Source organism: Populus nigra, chromosome 19 (genome assembly GCF_951802175.1).
Source record: "Populus nigra chromosome 19, ddPopNigr1.1, whole genome shotgun sequence".
Lineage (NCBI taxonomy): Eukaryota > Viridiplantae > Streptophyta > Magnoliopsida > Malpighiales > Salicaceae > Populus > Populus nigra.
Window position 1 is genome coordinate 1,453,341 of NC_084870.1, and position 23,907 is coordinate 1,477,247.

Below are 23,907 nucleotides of genomic sequence, written 5' to 3' on the forward strand. Positions count from 1 at the left end.
CTTCCTTCTTTGCAACAAAATGTATACGTCATCCAATTCAACCCAACAAACACGTCTAAATCATCCAAAACTTCTTCTGAATTTTTTCTAAAAAATAAAGATTATAATTGGAAAGTAAATGTAAGGGGAAGAGAATACATAGCTGCTTTTTATTTAAAATGGTATTTGGTTAGTGCTTGAAATAAATAAATAAATAAATGTCACTTTAAAAGGAAATTGTTTTTCTTTCAAAGCATATCGTGAAGGAAAGTTATAAATCATTTAATATGATATGTTTTAAAGGAAAAGCAATCTCCTCTTCTTAAAGTGATATTTATTCTGATCTCAAGGCTTATTAAAATATTCCTAGTAAATATTTTAAAAGCAGAACAATAAAGTCTAACTTTTATCTCGGCATCACAACATTGAATAGTTTTTTAATTAATACCCCTGTTTTTGCACTTTCTTAATTCGTAGGCTGTATTCTGGCCTACATTGCAAGATCATATGGTGAAGGTGTAAAAGTGTTAACATTTAAAACTTAAAAGGATAAAAGTGAAGTTGTCCTATTTTTTTTTTCTGAGTTCCCGCTCTTTCCTTGGTTTGTCTCAGGTCTCCCCTCTTTCTATAAACGTGGGGTCCCCTCAATTTTCAGGGTCCACAGAAATTATAGTCCTAAACAAACCTTGGAACAGTGACTTCACTTTTCTCTGGACCAGCCGCCTGTATCTTTAGCGGCACCACCATTCTGTCAATGCTGACGATGTTATGTCTGTCTTCTTTAACTCCTTTTTTTCCCCCCTTCTCTCTGACGTTTGCCGGAAAGTAACCTGATTGACGATTTTCTCTTTTTCTGGATCACCTTCTCTCTCCGCTTTCTGATTATACAAACTGGCTTCTTGTACCAGAATAAAAATGGTTGAAAATACGAGATTATCAAATTTTTTCTTTGTTTTTTTATATTTCAATCCTTTATTTTTTTGATAATTTCAAACTTAATTTATCCATTTCAAAAAACAATTAAAAATAATAATAATAAGATTCTTCGCTGCTCATACAATAGTATAGCACTTGAGGAAAACATATTACATATTAACAAAAACTAAACCATATGTAAAACCTTCAACTATAACAGTAAATTGATGACCAGGTAGATTATAGGGTGTTATCACAGGTTCATTTAAGTGTGGTTAGCCCTAGTTGATCTAGTGTGTATACATTTCAATATTTTAAAATTTCTTCATCCATTTAACATCAAACTTTTAACTTTATAGTATTTTAATTTTTTTTCATGATTATAAAAAGTAATTGGATCCGCAACGTATCACAGTCAACAACCAGTGTTGAGTACTCCTAAAGAGTTGAATTTGGAGTAGTGGATAGTGAGCTTCGTTTTTTTACCAGCAACACTTAAATATCAATAACAGATACCTAGCATAGATAGCTTCAAATTTTATTAGATCGAAGAAGTGATTTATTCGCATTCATGAAGATTAAGACTGATAGTATCTCAACTTGGAAAAAAAAGGGGGAAAATTAGTACTCATAAGTCAAATTTAATTTGGAGGGGTGGGTATTTTAAGACAAGACATAAAAATATTTATTTGAAGAAATAAAATAAATCCATGACAATTTTAAAAAGAATTTTTTGGATGGAAACATGTAAAAAGAGCAAAATACTTAACAAGCCCGCGGCATCCTGACTTTTCACCGTATAGCTACACTTGCTAGCTAGCTAGCTACTAATTAAGTACACATTCAGATATGTATTCTCTGCATGTGTCTATTTTGTTACAAGACAATTCTAAAAATTATAAACCGTGGCTACAGGTTTCCTAAGCAGGGGCACATCTGAATATACACCTATAAAACGAGGGCATAACAGTTCAATCACACGCACCAGCACCAGCACACTCCTCCGTTTTCCACTCTCGTTACTTTTTGTGCAAGACAGACACTCTCCTCTACTCCCCCCCCCCTCGCCATATCTCTCTCTAAGAAGCTAAGCAGCAATGTCTCGCCGTGGTGGCGGCCGACGATCCGAAACTCGTCGTGACCAGGACTCATCCACTCCGTCACCTTCATTTCAGCGCGGTGGTGGTGGTGGAGGCCGTGGCCGTGGTGGAAGAGGCGGCTCCACTCCTGCTCCGTCTCCAACTCCAGTTCGTGCTCCTACCTCGGCGGCACCCGGCTACCTCTCCGCAACCGCAGGTCCTTCGGCAAAACCAACTCCTCAAGCGGCTTATACAGCGGCGGCGGCTTCGAGTTCCTCTTCAGTCGGGGAGCTGAGTCAAGAGACCGCAAAGAAGTTGACATTGGGAGGGACCATTACGACGGGAGGGCTGGTGCCTGTCTCTTCAAAGGCGATAGTGCCTCCGCGACGACCAGATTATGGAAAGATAGGGAAGAAGTGTGTGATTAGAGCGAATCATTTTGTAGTTGAGGTTTCTGATAGAGATCTCTTTCACTACGATGTACGTAATGCTCTCTCTTTGACTACGTATTTACATGAACGTACGTTTTAACCAACATCTTGGTTTTCTGTTGGTTAGTTATAAGTCTCAATGTTCAGTCTTTTATGGTTAAAAATGTTATGATTTTGATGAATAGCCGGGTTTTTGGATTAGGTGGCAATAACTCCTGAAATTACATCAAAGAAAGTCAATAGAGATGTAATATCTCAACTTGTTCGTTCTTACCGTGAGTCTCATCTGGGCAACCGGATGCCAGCTTATGATGGAAGGAAAAGTCTATACACTGCTGGTGCATTGCCTTTTGAAGCAAAGGAGTTTGTTGTGAAGTTGGCTGAGAGGGGTGATCCTGCTAGTTCATCCAGTTCTGTCAAGTAATTCCTGTTCTGTTATGCCTATGTGATTTTTGTATGTATTGGCTGTTTGAAAAAAATTATGATTACTGAATTTGTTTTAACTTGCTCATGCCATTGGTTGATGCGCAGAAAGGAGCGTCAATTTAAGGTGGCCATCAAATATGCATCCAAAGTTGATATGTATCATTTGAAGGAGTTCCTTAGTGGTAGACAAGCGGATGCTCCACAGGAAACCATACAAATCCTTGACATTGTTCTCAGAGCATCACCATCAGAGAAGTAATTCAACTTAACTGCTTAGAAATGTAAACTTCCTTTTCTTTTCTCCTTACCTTTGCGTGTGTTTGACTAGGTACATTACTGTTGGGCGATCGTTTTTCTCACCTGATTTGGGTCCAAAAGGCGATCTCGGTGATGGAATAGAATATTGGAGGGGGTATTATCAAAGTCTTCGGCCAGCCCAAATGGGACTATCTTTCAATATTGGTACAGCTTCTCTTCTTATATTTATTTTTATCCAAAATTTATGCATTGATACTTGCTGTTTTAAATGTAAATCTGTTGAGAATTTCTCCCCTTTAACATCTTATTTTAATATTGTAGACGTGTCGGCCAGATCCTTTTATGAGCCAATTTTGGTAACTGAGTTTGTAGCGAAGTACTTTAATTTTAGAGACTTATCAAGGCCTCTTTCTGATCAGGAGCGTGTTAAGGTAACTTTCGCTTGCTATTATGCACAGCCCAAGATCATTCATGTGAATACACCCACATGCTTTCTCTTTTGCCAAATTGAAATTTAAGTGTCTTGTATATTTCTTTGAGTGCAATTTTCAGGTGAAAAAGGCCTTGAGAGGAATCAAAGTACAAATTACTTACAGTGACTACACTAAAAGCTACAAGGTTACTGGCATATCTAATCTACCAGTAAACAAAACAATGTAAGTTTCTTGGCTTCACACTACATGGATGTGGGAATACTTAAGATTCTGAAGCTCATAGATACTATGGTGTAGACTGTTGATATGTTTTTTTTTTGTATTTTTCGAGGTTCCTAAGAATTGTTTAAAAATGAGGGAGACAAGTAAGGTTATGTTTGACTATGTGTTATTAAACTCTATTTACAGTGTGTAAAGCTTAGTCTGCAGAATAATTCTCTCGGAATCTGAAGCATCAAGCAAGTATTTGGAAGTACTTGACCATTCTTGTATTGGTGGATGATTTATTGTATCTATCTAATGTATCTTTTTAGTTCTTGTTCTTGGGGCCACACCTACTATAAATTATCCTGATGTTAGCTCAATCGTAAAAAACCAAAAATTGCAGAACTCAATACTAAGCCTCAGGAAAAGGAATGTCGTACATATTTGTGGTATTAGATGTGAATAATGTGATAATACTATATTTGTGATCCTTTCTCCTATCATTCTGAACTTTCTGCCAGCTTTGTTTCTGTAGGTTTACTCTGGATGATAAGAAAACAAAGGTGTCAGTCTATCAGTATTTTCAGGAGAGATACAATATTGGGCTGAAATATACATCTTTGCCTCCCCTTCAAGCTGGAACTGATGCAAAACCTATTTATTTGCCCATGGAGGTTTGTTATTTTAGATAAGGTCCCTTTGATTATTGTACCTCTGGATGTGGCTATTGATAAGGTTTGCTTATTTTGGTTATTCTTTGCATTGCAGCTTTGTCAGATTGCTGGAGGACAACGATACACTAAGAAGCTAAATGAAAGACAAGTCACAGCCCTTTTAAGAGCAACCTGTCAACGGCCTTCTGCTAGGGAAAATAATATTAAGCAGGCAAATAATCTCTCCTTGACATCTTTATTTCCATCATTGCGAATCTTGATTTTTGTGGTTTATGCATGTTTTCTTTTTCCTCATTTTTGGCTTTATAAGTAGTCACACTCTCCATACTTTTCATGTAGATGGTTAGGCAAAATGATTACAGTAGGAATGCGCTTGTGAGGGATGAATTTGGAATTCAAGTGAATGAAGAACTCACATTGGTTGATGCTCGAGTATTACCCCCTCCCATGGTAATCATTCATTCTGCTTTGGATTCATGGTGTACCCAATGAATTGATTATTAACAGCATTAATATCACTTTTTCCTGTGATCTTGCAGCTTAAATATCATGATACAGGGCGACAAGCTAGAGTGGATCCGCGCTTTGGACAATGGAACATGATAGACAAGGTGGATTGATGATTAACAAGATCATTAGTGATAAAGGCTTGTTTAAGAGAAAGCTTGAGTTTGAGCGTTTATGTTTCAGTTTTCACTGTTCATTCCACATTCACCATAGAAGGTTAAGATGATTGTTCTGCTTAAAAAATAGTTGTAGTTCTAGGATAGAAAAAGGTGAATGTGCTTCCAAATCAAAAACCAACTTGCATCATAATGTTTGTATACCATAACTTCAGGTATTTAAGGACTTTTGGAGTCTCTGTGAAAGTATATTTCTGATGTAACCTGAGCGTGCACGCATGTAGTTTGAAAAATGTAGTGATCTTCATGGCTAGATGACTTTCTGAAATGATGATTTTGCAGAAAATGGTGAATGGAGGCAGAATTGATTTCTGGACCTGTTTGAACTTCTCTACAAGAGTGCACAGAGAGTTGCCATTTGAATTTTGTTGGCAGTTAATGGATATGTGCAATAACAAAGGAATGGTTTGACTTCGCCCCTCATTCATTTTTTCTGCCTTTTCAATACCCATCAGTTTCGTTGCTTTTCTGGTAGATTGACTCTTTGAGTTGATTTGAATATAATACTAGGAATTCAACCCAGAACCCATTATTCCAATACGCTCAGCTGATTCTAGGCAAATTGAGAAGGCTCTTCATGATGTTCATAAGCAATGCACTGCAGAACTTGCAAATCAGAAGGGGAAACAGCTTCAGCTGCTGATCATTATTCTACCTGATGTCACCGGATCCTATGGTTAGTAACAGATATGCTTTGAAATTCATACAACAGTTGTTTGTCTTGTAACTAAGATCTTTCTTTCTTGTAGGGAAAATCAAACGTGTTTGTGAAACTGAGTTAGGAATAGTTTCCCAATGCTGTCAGCCCCAGCAGGCAAAGAAGCTTAGCAAACAATACATGGAAAATGTTGCTCTCAAAATTAATGTGAAGGTTTGTTGATTTTTGTTGTTAATTTTTTATTCTTCACCCTGCTAGTCATTTGAAGTATTAAATTAAGAATTGGATCTTTCTAGGCTGGGGGGCGAAACACTGTATTGAATGATGCTTTTCATAGAAGAATTCCTCTTCTTACTGATGTTCCTACTATTGTTTTTGGTGCTGATGTAACCCATCCACAAGCGGGAGAAGACGCAGGCCCATCAATTGCAGCAGTATGTTGAGTTGGACTTTATCATTTAATTATGATGTCTAAATTTTCTTCGATGTATTTAATAGTTTTTTTAATTTTTATTTGATAATTTTTTTTTTTGGGCGCACAGGTAGTTGCTTCTATGGATTGGCCAGAGGTAACCAAGTATAGAGGACTTGTCTCTGCACAGGCTCACCGTGAAGAAATTATCGAGGATCTTTACAAAAAATACCAGGATCCAAAGAAGGGTTTAGTTCATGGTGGAATGATCAGGTAGGGAATTGACACGCCTACTTCCCCAATGCCATATTTTAGAAAGATTCATAACTGCCATCATTTTGATTCTATTTGCAGGGAACTGTTAATTGCTTTCAAAAGATCCACCGGCCAAAAACCTTTTAGAATTATATTCTACAGGTAACCATATCATTAGATGACTGAAGAGTTGTAGCATTTTTGTGTCAACTCAGACCATTTCTCATTTGACAGAGATGGCGTTAGTGAAGGTCAATTCAGCCAAGTTCTGCTGCATGAGATGCAGGCAATACGACAGGTATTGTGTTGTTGGTTAAGGATAACATAGCTGTGGTCTATTGATACTGCTGTTGGCCAAACGTGTTTTAAAATGCTTGATGGTTTAAGTTAGATTTAATGGTTGTGCTTTCTGTGGCGTGTCCAAAGAGAGGGCTAACCATGTTGGGCAGCTCACACTTTCCATAACCTCTCATATTTCTGTTGATTGTGGTGTTTGTTCCTGGTTGTGGTACAATGCCAGTAAGCTATGCCAGCTAATCTTGCTACTTGCATGATTATCGATTGGATTCTACCATTTCTATGAACTTGTCAATTTCTTATTTCCCTGAATTCAGTTAATGGTAAAGCTTGTGTTTTGATATGCACATTTTAAAATCTTTCTAGGCATGTGGCTCCCTAGAAGAAGGGTATGGTCCTCGGGTTACCTTTGTAGTAGTTCAGAAAAGGCACCACACACGCTTTTTCCCTGCTGACCATAGCAGGCGTGATCAGACTGACAAGAGTGGCAATATCTTACCAGGTTTTAAATTTCGCTTCCCCTCAGTTTTTTTGTTTTCTTTTTTTTGGGATCTGATTTTTTTTCCCGAACGTTATTTTTTCGTAATTTTGAATTGTTTCAGGTACAGTTGTTGATACTGCAATTTGCCACCCTACAGAGTTTGACTTCTACCTAAACAGTCATGCTGGAATTCAGGTAAGAGATTATGCCAACAGCCAACATGTTGAAATAAATGATGAATTAGTGATCCTGCAGCTCTTGTTATGATATGACATCCAAGTTGATTAAAAAAACATTAAGACACTTGTTATTCTGTCTCTATACATGCAGGGAACCAGCAGACCTACACATTACCACGTGTTGTTTGATGAAAACAACTTCAGTTCTGATGGTTTACAAACCCTCACTAACAATTTGTGCTACACGTAATGTTTTGGCACCCCTGTCTGATGATATAGTTTGTTATGCGTAGTAAAATCTGGACGTCTTGAATTATTATTATTATTTTCTGATAAGATATTGATTCTCTCTCCAGGTATGCAAGATGCACTAGGTCTGTTTCCATAGGTCAGACCATTTTCTCCACTCTCTTCTTTTTTCTATTTTTACTGGTAACTTGGTTATTTTCCATCAGAATGGTAATACCTGACATGTTTGAAAATGTGCAGTGCCTCCCGCATATTATGCTCATTTGGCAGCTTTTAGGGCGCGATATTACATTGAGGGTGAAACATCAGATGCTGGTTCATCTGGTGGAACTGCTGAGTTCCGTCCTCTTCCGGTTATCAAAGAAAATGTGAAGGATGTTATGTTTTACTGTTGATGTAGTCGGCCTTTCTTTGTGTGGATTTTTGCGGCTATTTTGCAGTTTAATCAACTTCCAAAGCATACATCTGGTGCATGCATCACTGTAGTTGATGCGGAAAGATACATAAAGAAAGTCATACGCGCCTACGCGGCACTTCTTTCTTTTTATAGAAATGGTGAAATACAAGGCTGGACTTTTGTCCACATACAATGCTTTTTAACATTAGGTTTAAAACCATGTATTGGATGTTCATGTTAGTTCTCTAAATTCATATATAGTGGAAATAATAAATTTAAGTTAATATTTTGGAGTTTCTAGCATTTTATTATGAAAATCTAGAGATGTTTGTTTAAATATTTTTTAATTGAAAATATGAACTTCTCTTGTTTTAAATAATTTTTTAAAAACTGGAATGTTGGAAGCTATAGATTATTTGGTTTTTAACTATAACCATTATGAATTACCATTGAATTTTTTTAAAAAAATTATATTTATAAATTTATATTCAGAGGAGAGGAATTGCATGTTTAAAGTGATATTTTTTATTATTATTTTTCTATCTATCTAAAATAAAAAGTAAAACTTTATATAAATAGTGAGTTCTAAAATTTTTATAAATAGTAAAATATCTATTTATCAAATAATATTAATATGTTATTTAAAAATAATTTTAGAAATTTAATCAATCAAGTCCTTATTATTTTAAAACTAGAAGTATAATACTTGAATTAAATACATTCTAGTGTTTATTCTCTACAATTATTTTTAATTAAATTATACTTTATTAATTATTCCAGTTTAATTTTTGATTAATGATTCTTAATATGTGTGATTTATTAAGTTTCTAATACATTAGTTTAATTATACATTATAATTCTAAATAAATAGAATTAAATAAATCAAATAATTTAATTGATTAATTTATATTTGAAAATCAAGTGTATCGTTTAACAACGTGTTATCATCCTTCAAATATTAGAAAAGTCATAAATATTTTGACTTAACCTTTCAATGACCGATTTTTTAGTGTAATTATTATCTTTTCATCAATAATATTTTGATTTAGACATTTTAGTATGAAGTGTATTTGTCATGTCAAATCATATTTATTCGTAATATTATAGTCATTGATCATTTAAATAAGATTTGATTTGAAATTCTTTTCAAATCTCATACCACCTTGTGCAAGGATTTAAAAATCAATACTATTTGACAACATGTAAAATATTTTTTCTAATTCATCCACGATGATGAATCCTCTCTTGATTATTCAAATACCTTCATATAATTTATGTTATATCTAATGTCTGTCTATTTGTTACCTTTACCAAAATAACGTGTAACATGATCAAAACATAACACTTCCTATATAAGATAATTTAGTGATTTCAAGTCTAAGAATCACTTACACTACCGTCATGTGAGTCTTTCCATAGACATATGTGATATCTCCATATGTAATTCTCATGCAGGATAATTCAGTATACATGTTTTATGACAAGTATCTACATATTAGTTTTAGATATCTCTTATATCTCAACTTATGAGAACAACTATTTTATTTCATAAATGAAAATACATAATATGTATCAGTTTTTATGGCTCTAATAAATGTTCACTATTAAAAGAGCATTGACTAGAAACATTTATGGACAATACTTTGATGAAATAGGAGTTCTATAATTATAAGATCTTTATAATTTTATTTGCAAAATGTTTTTGTTTTATAGACTTTATCAAACATTAAATTTATAAATTAAATATAAATGAATATTAAAGATAAATAATGCATTTATTTAATAAAATTAAATATGTTTTACATGAATAAAATAGTGTCACGTGTAACTAACTGATTGATTACATGACATATAAACTAGCAATCTCCTACTTGCACTAAAGCCAATCGGTCATGTATCTAATATCCCTCTATAGACTATTTCTCCCATATTCTTCTTGGAAAATTCTTAGACAACTAAATCTTTGCTGAATGAAGTAAAAGAATGTCATTTCCTATTAGTAATATGTTATCTACATATAAGATTAAGAAAATGACACCATTCTCACTATTATTTTTGTAGACACAAGATTCATTCATATTTTTTATGAAATCAAATTGTTTAATTGTCTAATCAAAATGGATATTCCAACTTTTCGAAGCTTGCTTAAGTCCATAAATGAATTTTTATAGCTTGCATACTTTGTTGACAAATTCATTAGATTTAAAACCTTCAGATTGTGTCATTTACACATCCTCGAGAAGATTTCCATTCAGGAATGTAGTTTTGACATCCATTTGTAAAATCTCATAATCATAGTATGCATTTATAGCAAGCAAAATTCTTATGAATTTTCACATAGCTACAGACGAGAAGGTCTCTAATGTAATTATTATCTCTTTATTAATAATGTTTTGATTTAGACATTTTAGTATGAAGTGTGACTGCCATATCAAATCATATTTATTCGCAACATTAAAGTCATTGATAATTTGAATAAGATTTGATTTGTGCCATATCAAATCATATTTATTCACAACATTATAATCATTGATAATTTGAATAAGATTTGATTTGAAATTCTTTTTAAATCTTATTCCACATTGCACAAGGATTTAACAATTAATACTATTTGAGAACATGTGGAATATTTTATTTAATTCATCCAGAATGATGAATCCTCTTTTGATCATTCAAATATTTTCATATAGTTTATGTTATATCCAATGTCTACCCATTTGTTATCTTTACCAAGATAATGTGTAACAAGATCAAAACATAACAATTCCTATATAAGATAATTTAATGATCTTAAGTCTAAGGGTCACTTACATGACCTTTATGTAAGCCTTTCCATAACATATATGATATGTTCATATGAAATTCTCATGTATACCAGTTCAGTATACATATCTTTTGATAAGCACCTACATATTAGTTCTAGATATTTCTTATATCTCATAAAACAAGAAGAATAAAATAAAAACCTAATAAAACAAACAAGTCATTTTTCATTTTTGCATGCAAAAGATTATTTTTGTCCAAAACATCTGTTTACACATTTTTTATCCCTTTGATCTTATGTTTAGAACTTAACTTTTTTTTTTTTTTACAAAGCAATCTATTAGTTTTGAGAGAAGAGAGAATATCATAAAAAAAAAAATAGAGACTATATAAAAAAAGAAGCTAATCTTAGAATCAAAAGTGCATCTATCTAAGAGCATGTCATTGAGACGTTTTAAAATTTTATTTTATTGACATAACTAAATTAGATATTTTTATTTAATTTAATTTTGGGTTTAATTACCATTTAAAGGGTGTTTTGTGATTTGAAATGAGTTTAATGTGATTTTTAACAGAGATTTATTCAAAAAAATTACCATGACCAGTTTAGACTTAACTAATAAAATGTATTGCAAAAAGCAGCACAACTAATCACTTGTAAATAAATCTTAAGCAATCTCCCAGGCAACATGCTACTTGAACCAACAACCAAAGCGCACAACATCCTATATAATCTCAAACTATAAATAAATCACACAAAATGCTCAAACCTCATATAAACCTGTCTCATACCTATATATAGTTTGTTGGTTACAATATGCATTGTAATAGCAACAAACTCGTTCAAAAGAATGCAATAGACACTCTCAAATCCTATAGGAAATTGACTTGTGCTCCTAAACATAGACATGACAACTTAAGATGGAAGAGACAGTTTGTTGGTGGTGTCCAAATGCTAAAAGACTGACTGGCATTTAGGATTTTATTACCGCTCCAAAATGAATTACTCCACGAAACTTGTTCAACTAGGTTGGAGAAGTTCTTTCCTTGGTTTATAATCTATACGCTTGATCAGGAGAGAGAGATTGTTTGACTGAAGCTTGATGACGTTGGCTTTCAGGTTGATGTCCATAGAGAGAGAGAGAGAGTAGAGAACTCGAAAAAGAAAACCTAGAAACCCAATCAGTAGCAGATAAACATATGCATCGGATATTTAGACTAATAAAATCCAAAAATTGAACAAAATAACTGCAGTCCTTCCTTCGTGCGGAGGACCTCAGCTCAGTTTTTTAAACTATAATTTAAAAAGCACCATACCAAGCTAAAAAGAGAGTTAAAAGAGAGCCATTAGATATTTTGTATGATTATTTTTTTTAATTTTTTAATTTGATAATAGATTTATTAAAAATAAGGCTTTATTTTTTTTTTAAGAGGTTTAATATTTTTGATCAAATAACTTGGATTATGAGTTTTAAAAGCTAACATGGGTTAATGTTTTTTTTTTAACTGTATTTTTCGATCTCATTACTCAACATTCATTATTATACAAAATAAGTATTGAGGTTTTCTTCAATTTTTTTTATCGAATTATCTTAATTTCATGATCTGACTTATGGGTTTAGTGGATTAACCCGAGTAGGCTCACACATTTTTTTTTCTTTTAACTACTCTTTCTTTTTTTGACCCTTTTATGTGATTGATTTTTTTTTTTAATTTTATCATTCAATATTTGATTTATTAAGAATTGAGTTTCGTGATTTTTCTATATTTTGTGCTTCTGGTCAAATGGCTCGAGTCACAAGTTTTATAAGTTAACAATGTTTTTTTTTTTAAAAAAAGACTGGGTCTCATGATTTTCTTCATTTTCCTGTCTATCAGGTTACCCGATCTCATAACCTGACCCGTGAGTTTGGCGGGTTGACCTCGGGTGGGCTCAAGCTTTTTTTGCTTATAATTGCTATTGTTTTTTATCCTTTTGTCTGATTGATTTTTTTTCTTTAATTGTTTTTAAAATATTTGATTGGTTGAAAAATAGGCTTCGAGATTTTTCAAATTTGATACTTCTAGTCAAATAACTTGGGTTATTATAACTCAATTTTGGGTCCCCCAAAATTGTTGTTATATATATATATATATATATTTAAAAATAAAAAAAATCAAAAAATCAAAACCCAAAAATATTTTTGGTTCACAAATAAAAGAGTTGCAACATGTCAAAACATTAGAGGAACAATTAGGGGTGTTAGTGGATATAATGGGTTAAGTTTTGATTTATAATTATATTCAATCCAACTTTTGATATTTTATAAAATATAAACTCGACCCATTCAATTTTTTTTTTTATCGAAGTAGATTGAATATATCAGGTTGGGCTAAATTTTTTATGGATAATATAAATATTCGCAAGTTGGACATTAATTCTCTTATTCTTCAACGATCCTACAAAAATATTAGGTTACAACTATTGAAACTAGGTAGTACCCTTAAAATGCATATATGAGGAACAATATAAAAACTAACACAATTTTCACATAAAAACAAATACAAAATAAAAATTATAGTCAAATATTTTATTAAACAATTAGGGTGCAATATGATACAAAGTCAGACTATCAAGAAGAGACTATAAAGTACTTTTGAGTTTATAATTTAACTAATAAAATAAAAGCTCAATCTGAATTCTTGAAGTTTTCATTTATTTTCTCATGGTTTCTTGGCTACCAAACAAAAATGATTGAAATTGTAAAATATATTGTCATTTTATCATATCAAACTTTAAAGGGAACTATAATTTATGTTAAAATGGAGAATAGAGAAAAGGGAATAAGAGGTGAGTGTGAAAGCGAGAGAGGAAAAAAATAAAGAGAGGGAAGGAAAAATATTATTTATATCTAGAACTCGAGTTATTTACTTTAGGTTATATGGGTCGGGTCGGGTTGGATTGAGCGGGTTTCAAAAATCTTAACTTGCACCCGACTAGCAATATCCATTTATTATGTTTTTTGACCTATTATCATCTATAATATCTACATTATCTGACTTTGACGAGTTGAATTGTGTCAGATAATACAAATATTATAAACGAGCTAGTTTTTTTTATCACCCTTGGGAACAATTAGCTTGGAATATTGTTGGCAAAAATAGGTTAAGTTGAATCTAGAAAATTCACTCGGGTTTACTTGGTTTTTAATATTATTAAATTAAAGCTGCCTTTTTTCTATTATTAAAAAATTATTCAACTCAATAATTAAAGTCTCAAATATTTTTTTTTTTAGAAATCATAACGGCACCTTAACTTTGTTCTTCTTATGTCAAATAAAATTTAACTTGGCTTGTAGTGTTGTGCTGACCATCAATATAAGTTTACTCAGATGATTTTTTTTAAAAATTTAATTTTTTTCGCATTCAACCTTTGATATTTAGTTCATTATAATTGAACATTTAAATTTGTTTCGATATGAATTTTACAGTTTTATCATAATCTCACTCCAAATTACAAGTTTCACAAGTTGACTATTATTGACCTAGATCAATTCAATAAATCATCATCTTAATACTTTTTTTTTAAATATCATCTAACATATCAAAATATAAGTATTTTAAAAGTCTTTCAACTATTATGCATCAAAATTTTGACTCCCTAATATCTTGACATTTTTTTAGACTAAAAAAAATACTTTTCACTTAAAAATACATTAAAATTATTTTTTTCATATATTTTTTTTTATTTTTAATATCACTACATTAAAATAAAAAAAATCAATTTAATATATATATTTTTAAAACAATCACCCTTTTGAAAATCACTCGGAAATGAAAGCTACGGCACTCTTGATGTACATCTCCGTCTCCTTTGATTCAGTCTTCCTTATTGCAAGTGTGAATGGATGTCGGTTCTTTTAACTTGTATGCCAAGATCAAAGATGAAAGATCATACCCATATTATCTAAGTGAACCATAGGACACATACATTACTCTATCAAGATGCATGGACCCAAAGAATCCAAGTAAATTAGGACACAAACTATATATTAAGATGTAACTTTTAAGCTCAGAACTTTTATGTATACAAACTACCGAAAACATTGAAAAGCAATGAAAGTAAGACATTTCGTATAAATTAATTCTGCTGTTAGATCAACAATCCTAAATATGAGGTAAATTTACAGCGCTCCCAATAGAGCGAGACTGCTACTGGATGAATCATGAAAGTATCAGTGTACATGGCCGACGGCCGACAATGTATGATTGGATGAAAAGGCACTCACAAACCAATTGCACACCAGGCAACAACTGGCGGCAACCAAAATAGAAATACTACATGGCCCTGCCGGTTGCTGTAAATATAAACCAGAAAGAGCACGTTACAGTGAAGGAAAGAACGGGTATGCTACAAAAACATGTAACAGCTGAGCAATAGCATATGTAGAAGGAATGACATCATAGTCACCGGTGTCAGTTTGTGAGGCATGTTTTTTGGTGAACCGTTATTGCTCACTGTCCCAGCATTGACAAATTCGCTTTTGCCAGTATCTATGGCAGTAGACACATTTACTGACATTGAGCCTAACAGGATAATTCACAGACCAGGAAAGGAAATTAGGAGCAGGTCCAAACTCAAATAAATTTGGAAACTAAAGAGAATAATATCCTATTTCGTAATTGTAGCATATTGAATGACCTCTGAGTTTCTATCAAAGCAATCAGGAAAACAACTTTTTTTAAAGGGAGAAGAAAGTAACCATTTACAATAATCTCGTGTGTTGATATTCTAGAATTTTAACCGATTATAATAACATCTAATGCTAATGCTAATGCTAATCAATAGAAAATTGCAACTTACAGTCATAATTAGCCCATCCAATCCGTTGATTAGCAATATCATAAACAAAGATTTTGTCTTTTAGAACAAGATCTGCAAAAACAAGACGGCAAACGTTGTTTCTTAAGCAAAAGATTACTGCTTATTTAAATAAAGGAGGAAGAAAAAAGAGAAGTAGAAGAAAATTAAAAGGTCACACATGGTAGCATCATAGAAGAAATAGGTAATGGATTGTTAGCGAGACAATTACAACTTGTACATGGACTTGGTTGTGTTAATTATCTTGGTCATGAAGACAAATGTAAGCTGAAGAGTGCTAATTAGTGCAGATTATTAAGTGTTTCGCTGAGAACCATGCACAGAATTCCGAAATAAAGGTTAAAAGCAATTATGTTAAGGAAAACATCAGCAATGGACCAACAAACACAACTTTTTGTTGGATATATTGAACGAGAAAGGGGTGACAAAGAACCATATAATAACTGCTTTAGTAAAAATAAAAACAAAACTGAAGAATGAAAAACTAAAACACAATGATAATGCCAGGATTATAAATCATGTCGCAGATAAGTAAAAGAGTAATCATAAAGAATCTTCTCCTTTTGAGGAGAATTTATAATCAATTTCTATGTATTTTTAATTTGCAAGAAAAATTGAACAAAAAAACAATAAATAGGAATGAGCAGTTATGAACTTGGTAACATTCGCACCTCTGGTTGGACCCAAAACAAAATAGTATAGAAAAATGTCCGAATGGTGTTGTACTATTGTAGCAACATTTTTAGGCTCAAGTATAAGAGAGAATATATGGAGTAATCTTTCTGGTTTTCAGTTCTGCAAAAGCAAGAGGAACACTACGTTTTTTCAATAGTAGCAAAACTTTTAGGCTCAAGCATAAGAGAATATATGGAGCAATCTTTCTGGTTTTCAGTTCTGCAAAAAGCAAGCGGAACACTAAATGTTTTATATATAGTATCACATGACGATTAGGGTTAACATCAGCAGATGACAGAAACTAAGACCTCATGCAGACATGCACAAGGCTGTGTGGTTTGACCAAGCTGAAGTATAATTTCTCTATTGAAATTGAATCACAAAGTGCAATGAAAATTGGGCTTTCATTCCCTGATTGATGAAATTCAAATTCATTAAGATTCCTGTATCTTTGGCAAATAGATTATATAAACTCGAATGACCTTTACAAGCAAGTAATTCCAGGAATTAAAAGAAGATTGTGTGGTGTCAGTACCTCCTAAGATTGTTATCCCTTGACCCTGAATTTTCTGAAAGCCAATGCACCACAACGCAGCACCACCCTGCAATATCAATTCAATCCTACTGGTTAGCGATTCAGGATGCCAGACCACAATACCAAATTAATGGACCAATATGCAAAGGAACCATGTTCAATCATTAAAAAAATTATCAATTCTCAATGTATTCTGGTTTTCAACAGAAACCAAGGCTAACAATTGGGAGTTGGGACTGCAAATAGTGCAGCATAGCCATGGCAGAACAAGTGGTCAGTTGGCATTGCATTTATATATTCAGAGGACACCATCTGTATAAAAGAAACTATGATAACAGTTGTCCATGATTACACCAATATCAGAAAATGGAAAGAAAACAAAGAACTAAGTGAACAAAAAATACTGAATCAAGACCAGCTATACATTTCTCTGGAATCAATTATGGGGAATGTTCAATTGAAGGAAAACAAATCTCAATCAACTGAGCAGCAACTTCGATGCAAATTATGAGTATCTAGACACATTCTTAAAAGGAGAAAATTGGAAGTTATTATTAATATCAAGCTCAAGGAACTCACAATAGAACTTTGCTGAATAAGGTAGTCCTGGGGAATTAAAATCATGGATGCACCACCAGCAAAATTCAAACTCACTTGAGGAAATATGTCATTGATACTGAGAACAAAGCATACATACATTTCTGGATTTAAACAATGTAACAATGACCGCATAACAATGGAAATTGAACTAAGATAATAGAGGTAGAAAACGAACCTGGAGGAAATTAAATAACAGTGATTTCCCTTGGAAAGATATGGGCGCACAGATGGTGAAACAATAGATGTTATCTGCACAAGGAGGAAACTAAATATTTCAAACATTGCTAAAGTTCTACAAAATTCCTGAGATGTTTTCCAGCAAAACATGATAAGGACATCATTCTAAATAAGTGGTTAGTGGAGATCCTTAACAATGCTCAATCTATTAGCCCATACAATATTCCTTTGAAACTTACAGCACTAATAAAAGGATCATAAGCTGCTTCTGCTAGATATGCCAAGGTTGTTCCAGAATCAATTATAGTTCCTTGGCTGCTTGATGTTCCAAAAACTGATGGATCTATGGCTAAAGTTTGGCCATTGACAGAAATGCTCTGCATATTCAAATTATAATGAGGCCTGAAATTTAAGAAATAAAGGTGGTCAGTGAAAATTTTAATTCAGTATAGAATTATATGCTCCAAAGCTTTGATAATTTATTAGCAAACAAGGTGGTAACATACCAATCAATCAAACTGAGCCATCATATGCTATTAAGCAATTATGGGTGTCGCGCTTGAAATCATTTTTTGACACGTAAGATCATTCTCTTGTAGCAACAAGACTACCGATTTAAGCTTCACAAATGTTTGGAACCCTCTGAATTGAATTGAATTCAAAGGTTTTAATAAAATCTCATGTTTAGAACCCTCTTGAGTGTTGATAATTGAATTTCAAATGGAATTCAATCTCTAAAATTGCTACAAAGTAAATTAGAGGTCAACCCCTTTGATTTACCATTCCAAAGAGAAAAAAAATAATGTTAAAACTAATTTTCTCAAAATACTCATCTAGCCCTCTTTTTTAAAAAAACCTTTGAAGAAATAAGATGAAGGTAATGAGGGTAATATAGAAAATAAAATGAATTGAATTTTATCTTTTCCAAACATGTGAATTCAACCTATTTATCAAATGAATTCAAATCAAACACTGTAATTGAATTCAATTACAATAGAGAATTGGTTACAAACAACCTGTAAAAGTTAATTATCGAAGTGTTGAGCTGAAATGGTTTTGCTTGTATGGGCCTGGTGAGAAAAAGGCATGCCAACTAATAAGCTAATCTAAATTATTTCACAAAAACAATATTCTTCACCCCAGTCATATTTCCATATAAATCAATAGATTAACATGCCAATCCCTCCCATTGCATTTTATTATTTAAACATTGACATTTCGCTCATTGTAGATATATTAGTTTAAGGCAGGATCATTATCCTTCAAACCTAAATGTGAAGTCCAAAGTTATATGTTCTCACCATATTGAGCCAAACTGAAAAATTTAGCACTTTCAATCCTAAGATGGTAAAAAATGCTAAATTCATCACCACACAGGAAAAGATGCCAAGATTATCAAACTCGAAAAGAAGGGGCAAGCTTAAAAATAATTATGTAACAGATTATTAGAGATATGTGAAGCACGACTCTATCTGCTCTTAGCCTTCAAGATACCAAGTGTATAGTGTTCTATTAACAAAAGCCACTTGAAGCCAGAAACAGGCAGTGACTTCCAACTCTTTAAATGATTGACATAAGAATATGAGCAAAAATAAACATTTTACAAGATGGCACCCAGCACCATTAGAAACAGTATACAAAATACATCAGGATCACAACCAAAGACACCATTGAAATGATTTTGGAAAGAAGCTACAGGCCAAACTAATTCTTCAACTACATAACATCCATCCATTTCACTCTCTTTTATTTAAATAGGTTGCGGAAGATCGAATCAGATTTCATAGCTATATAATAAGAACTATGAAAATAGTTGCATAGATACAATTGTAAATGAGAAGAGGAAAAAGAAAGAAGAATGAGAGCCACTCTAAGAAAAATCTAAACGCTAAATATATAGAAGGGGAGATAAAACATACTGTGATGGGACAAGTGGGGTATAAACGATGTTTGGCTCCACAATTTCTCCAAGAACCAATATACCACCACCAGAATCATCTCCTTTCAGGCAGTGAGAAAACGCTCTTGGTGATATTCCTTGTGAAGCTAGTTGAGAGACAACAGACATGTCTTGTTGTCCGAACCCAAATATCCCATCAACTGCTCTATCTGACTTTGTCAAGTCCCCAGCCTGTAATGCGCTACATCTGTTTCATAACCCACCATCCAAATCCATGAATTCCAGAGTTCTAAAAAATGATCACACTACTACAATCTTAACTTGACAGATCCATAATATCTCACCCGAATACAATAGGAGCTGAAGAATTATTCATCACAGACCCACCAAGAACGGTGTCAAAGTGCAACAAATCCGATACATAATATCCTGATGTGCCACTGCCATCACCATACTGGAAGTTGTAACCACACAGATTATTTTGAGCAGAACAGACAGAATCTGAGGATTGAAGTCCAAGACTACATCTTTGGTCTGAACAAGATATCAACGAAGCTGTTGGTGAGCTTCCAGGATCAAAGAAATTGAGAGGAATCTGTAGTAAGAGAACCGGAGAAACAATATTGAAAACATTACAACACTAAATTATTCTCCTTTTCCTTTTCTTTTAACAAAATTCACGAGACTAAAAATCAAAATATGAAACAGTATGAATATAAAAGTGAAAGAAGTGAGCTTTACATGAAGTCCACTGTTAACAGGACAACCATTGCAGGAGCCACAACTAACCCACAAAACATCACTTCCAGTATCTATTTGTACATAGAAATCTCTTGGAGGAGTACCCAATTGTAGTCTTGTATAATAAAGCCTACAAAACAACCAAAAAATGAACCAAACCTGAGACTAGCAACATATTTAATCCAAAATTTAAAACCCCATAATCCAAAAAAAATTCCAATCTTTACCAATACAACTTGAAAAACACGGTGGAAATCCAGAAACTAAGAGAAACCCATAATTCAAATATGTATCAAAAGATAGAATTACCCAACGAGGAAAGGATCAAAGGTGCCTTGAACAGGGAAATCAACAACACCAACTCCTGAAGACTGCAACATTCTGCCATGCCTAACTCTGTCTCGCTCTTTAAGTTTACTCAGTTTCAGTTTATGGTTCGCCGTAATCCCTCTTTCCAGATGAAAAGTGGCCGGAAAAGAAGACAGAACCACCGTAGCATGAAACACTACAGCAGCTATTAGGATTCCCGCGGGAAAAGGCGCAGCTCCCATTTCTTTCTTTGTTTGGATTTGTTCTTTTTGAACGAATAAAATAAAAAGGTTTAGCAGGAATGTCGTTAACGTTTAGATAATTTGGTTTTCTGAAAAATGGAAGAGAGAAATATTAGTTGAGTACATAGAAAGGAGGCATATGCAGGTTGAGAGATCTCTCAAGAGAGAGAAAGGATAGGAGAGAGAGACAAGCCAAAAAAAACTTTAGGTTTTGTAACGGAAGTTTCAAAAAGTAACGTTATTCATTATATATTACCACTGCTTTGTATCCTGTGTGTGTACATACTATCCTTTGTAATTTTTGTTTTTGCATTTGTAATTTTTTTTTGAACGTGATGTAAATATGTTTCATAAAAAATAATATTAAATTGTTATATTTTTAATATTTTTAATAAAAAATATCCTAATATTGAAAATAAAAAAATTATTTTAATATATTTTTAAGTAAAAAATAATTTATACCACAATATCAAATATACACGTATTAGGTATAACCTTAATAAATTAATACTTGATAAATTAATAATTTTTATTAAATGATATTTTTGTTAAATTTCAACTTAAATTCAAAATTTAAATAACATCTTGATTAATTAATAATTTTTCATGGTCCAAGGATATTAATTTATAAATTTTGAACTATATGCAATTTTGTTGATGATTTTTTTTAAAATAAAATAAAATAATAGAAGTTTACAATTTTGTTAATATATTTTTTGAAAGCTAAAATGTTTATTTTTTGTTAACTTTGTTGGTGTTAAGAGAATAACTAGTAATATTTTAACATAAATAATAAATTTTATTTTATCTGTATCTTTATTTTTTTAAAATAAACTTTAAAAAATAATTAATAAAATATTATTTGTTACATAAAGTGTGCCATGAAATTTTTATAGAAGATGTGTGGTGTTATGTTAATAGCTTTTTTCAGTTAAGATAATATTTACATCTTTTTACTTTTATTTGCAAGAATTATTCTAAATTTTGATTTGAACATAAATGTGTACTTCTCTTCTATGTATTATACATATAGTTGTTATATTTAATTTGAAAACTTACCAAAAAATAGCTTGATTTATTGGATTATTGGTTTAATTTAAATCAATTGTTTAAATTAAAATGAAGTTTTTTTTTTTAAAAAAATTGAAATTAACCTGATTGAAATTAATCAAATACACTAAATTATTAAAAACTCGATTGAATTAAGTAAGTTTTAATAAATTAATATTTTTTTATTCATCTTAAAATTTAACTCGATAATGTTCTAAATTATGAATTTTTTAAATTAATAAGGTAGAAAGAATGCGGTAGAAAGAATTAGATCAGTTTTAATAATTATATATCATATACATGTACGGAAAATATAAATATATTTCTACAGAATATGTGATTAGTCTTTTTTATGGAAAAAAAGAAGGCAGAGAGGGGCATGGGTAAAGTGGGACTTTCATGGTATGCTCCCTGGTCGGTAAACTAACTTCTCCAAACTTCGTCGTGATGAGCGTATATCGTACGCCTTTATCAGTCTCCTATTTGTTTAATGGTTTTATATATTCAGCTGGTAAGAACACAATTTGAAGTTTCCATTTTCCGAGACTTTTACCATTTTCTTTCAATTTGTTTTGCAGAAACTTGAGAAATGCAACCCAAGCATGCTCTTCTTTCTTGTATTTTAGTGCTCAATGTTCTTTTTGTAACCTCGGTTTCTAAATTAAAGGCATTGAAAACGATGTTCTCCGAGAGTGTTTGTTTTATGTCTAATAAATATTTTTAATTTTTTAAAATTAATTTTTATATTTTAAAATTATTTTGATATGCTGATATTAAAAATAAATTTTTTAAAATAAAATAAATATTATTTTAATTTATTTTTAAATAAAAAAACAATTTGAAAACAACCACTACTATAATCTCAAACAATATCTTATTATAAAACGCCAACACTTGTGTTTGAGATTGTGATACATGGTGCTTTTCAAAATAGCTATTTGCTTGAAATACATCAAAAAAGGTTTTTATATATATATATATATATATATATATATATATATATATATATCAAAATTATTGAAAAACACTAAAAAAAAATAATATTAATTTGATGTTTTTTTATACCAAATATACTTTTAAAAAGCATCAAAATATCGTTTCAAATGCACTCACAAACACTCCTGTAATCTTATTTTTTACAAAATAATTAAAAAAAAGAACTTCAATGTTAAAAAAAAATATGTTTTATAGTTTGATTTCTTATATTATAGTTTAATATTCAAACAAATTTTATTAAATTCTTCTTAATGTATTACTAGATAATATATCATATCTTTTGTATTTTGCAAATAAGATTTAATTTTAATTAACATACAAGTTTAAATATACTTTTTTATTGTACAGTAAAAAGAATATTTCAATTGTTTATGTACAATACACATATGAGATTTATTTACATGTGGTGTTTATTACTAAATTATTAGATCACGTTATGTTATGAGTTCAATCAAATTTTTTTAAAAGTTAAAAAAATATTAAGTGTTACTAACATTATTTTTTAGCAGAAAAATAATTTAAACTATATGAAGGTTGATTTGATATGATTGGATCAACTTAGTAGGTTTAAAGGAACTCAAAAGATTAGTAAAAATATAGTTTGACTAAAACAAATTCAAGACAACATATTTCTTAAAAATAGTGAAATGATGACATATTGTATCGATTTGAGTTAACTTGCTAAATCCACAACTATGGTCAAGAAATCATGATAACTCCATAATAAACAAATCAAAACAAATTATGAAATCTAATTCTCAATCAACATAATATTGAAGGATAAAATTTAAAAAAAATTAATTAAAAAAGGACCTATAAAAATTAACTCGGGTCAATCCGGATTAACTTACCAAATATACAAACCAAGTTATGAGACCAGAATAATCCTATAGAAAGAAAATAAAAAGAAATTATCAATCAACTTAATGTTAAAGGAAGAAATAAAAAAAAAGTCATAAAAGAACTATCAAAGTCAACTTGGATTAACGAGCTAAGCCCATGCCTTAGGATATCCTAATAAAAAGCGAATTAAAAAATGATTTAAGT

The 23,907-nt window shown here is 31.6% G+C and overlaps 2 protein-coding genes across 2 annotated transcripts; one reads left to right on the forward strand and one right to left on the reverse strand.

Moving 5' to 3' along the window:
- The first annotated feature begins 1,854 nt into the window (after nucleotides 1-1,854).
- Nucleotides 1,855-8,297, forward strand: LOC133679271 (protein argonaute 5-like). Its single transcript, XM_062101814.1, has 22 exons — nucleotides 1,855-2,453; nucleotides 2,607-2,824; nucleotides 2,936-3,085; nucleotides 3,159-3,292; nucleotides 3,410-3,519; nucleotides 3,641-3,744; nucleotides 4,262-4,400; nucleotides 4,495-4,611; nucleotides 4,740-4,850; nucleotides 4,940-5,011; nucleotides 5,366-5,488; nucleotides 5,594-5,759; nucleotides 5,833-5,954; nucleotides 6,038-6,175; nucleotides 6,284-6,426; nucleotides 6,508-6,570; nucleotides 6,643-6,706; nucleotides 7,072-7,207; nucleotides 7,308-7,381; nucleotides 7,517-7,611; nucleotides 7,722-7,753; nucleotides 7,855-8,297. The coding sequence occupies exons 1-22, from the start codon at nucleotides 1,992-1,994 to the stop codon at nucleotides 8,007-8,009; spliced, it is 2,928 nt and encodes a 975-aa protein (XP_061957798.1). The 5' UTR covers nucleotides 1,855-1,991; the 3' UTR covers nucleotides 8,010-8,297.
- Nucleotides 8,298-14,859: 6,562 nt separating this feature from the next.
- LOC133679515 (aspartic proteinase 36-like) lies at nucleotides 14,860-21,028 on the reverse strand. Its single transcript, XM_062102129.1, has 10 exons — nucleotides 20,573-21,028; nucleotides 20,264-20,393; nucleotides 19,867-20,117; nucleotides 19,542-19,769; nucleotides 17,862-18,024; nucleotides 17,621-17,694; nucleotides 17,425-17,521; nucleotides 16,846-16,912; nucleotides 15,618-15,689; nucleotides 14,860-15,340 (listed from the first exon to the last, which is right to left on the reverse strand). The coding sequence occupies exons 1-10, from the start codon at nucleotides 20,812-20,814 to the stop codon at nucleotides 15,165-15,167; spliced, it is 1,500 nt and encodes a 499-aa protein (XP_061958113.1). The 5' UTR covers nucleotides 20,815-21,028; the 3' UTR covers nucleotides 14,860-15,164.
- Nucleotides 21,029-23,907: the final 2,879 nt, after the last annotated feature.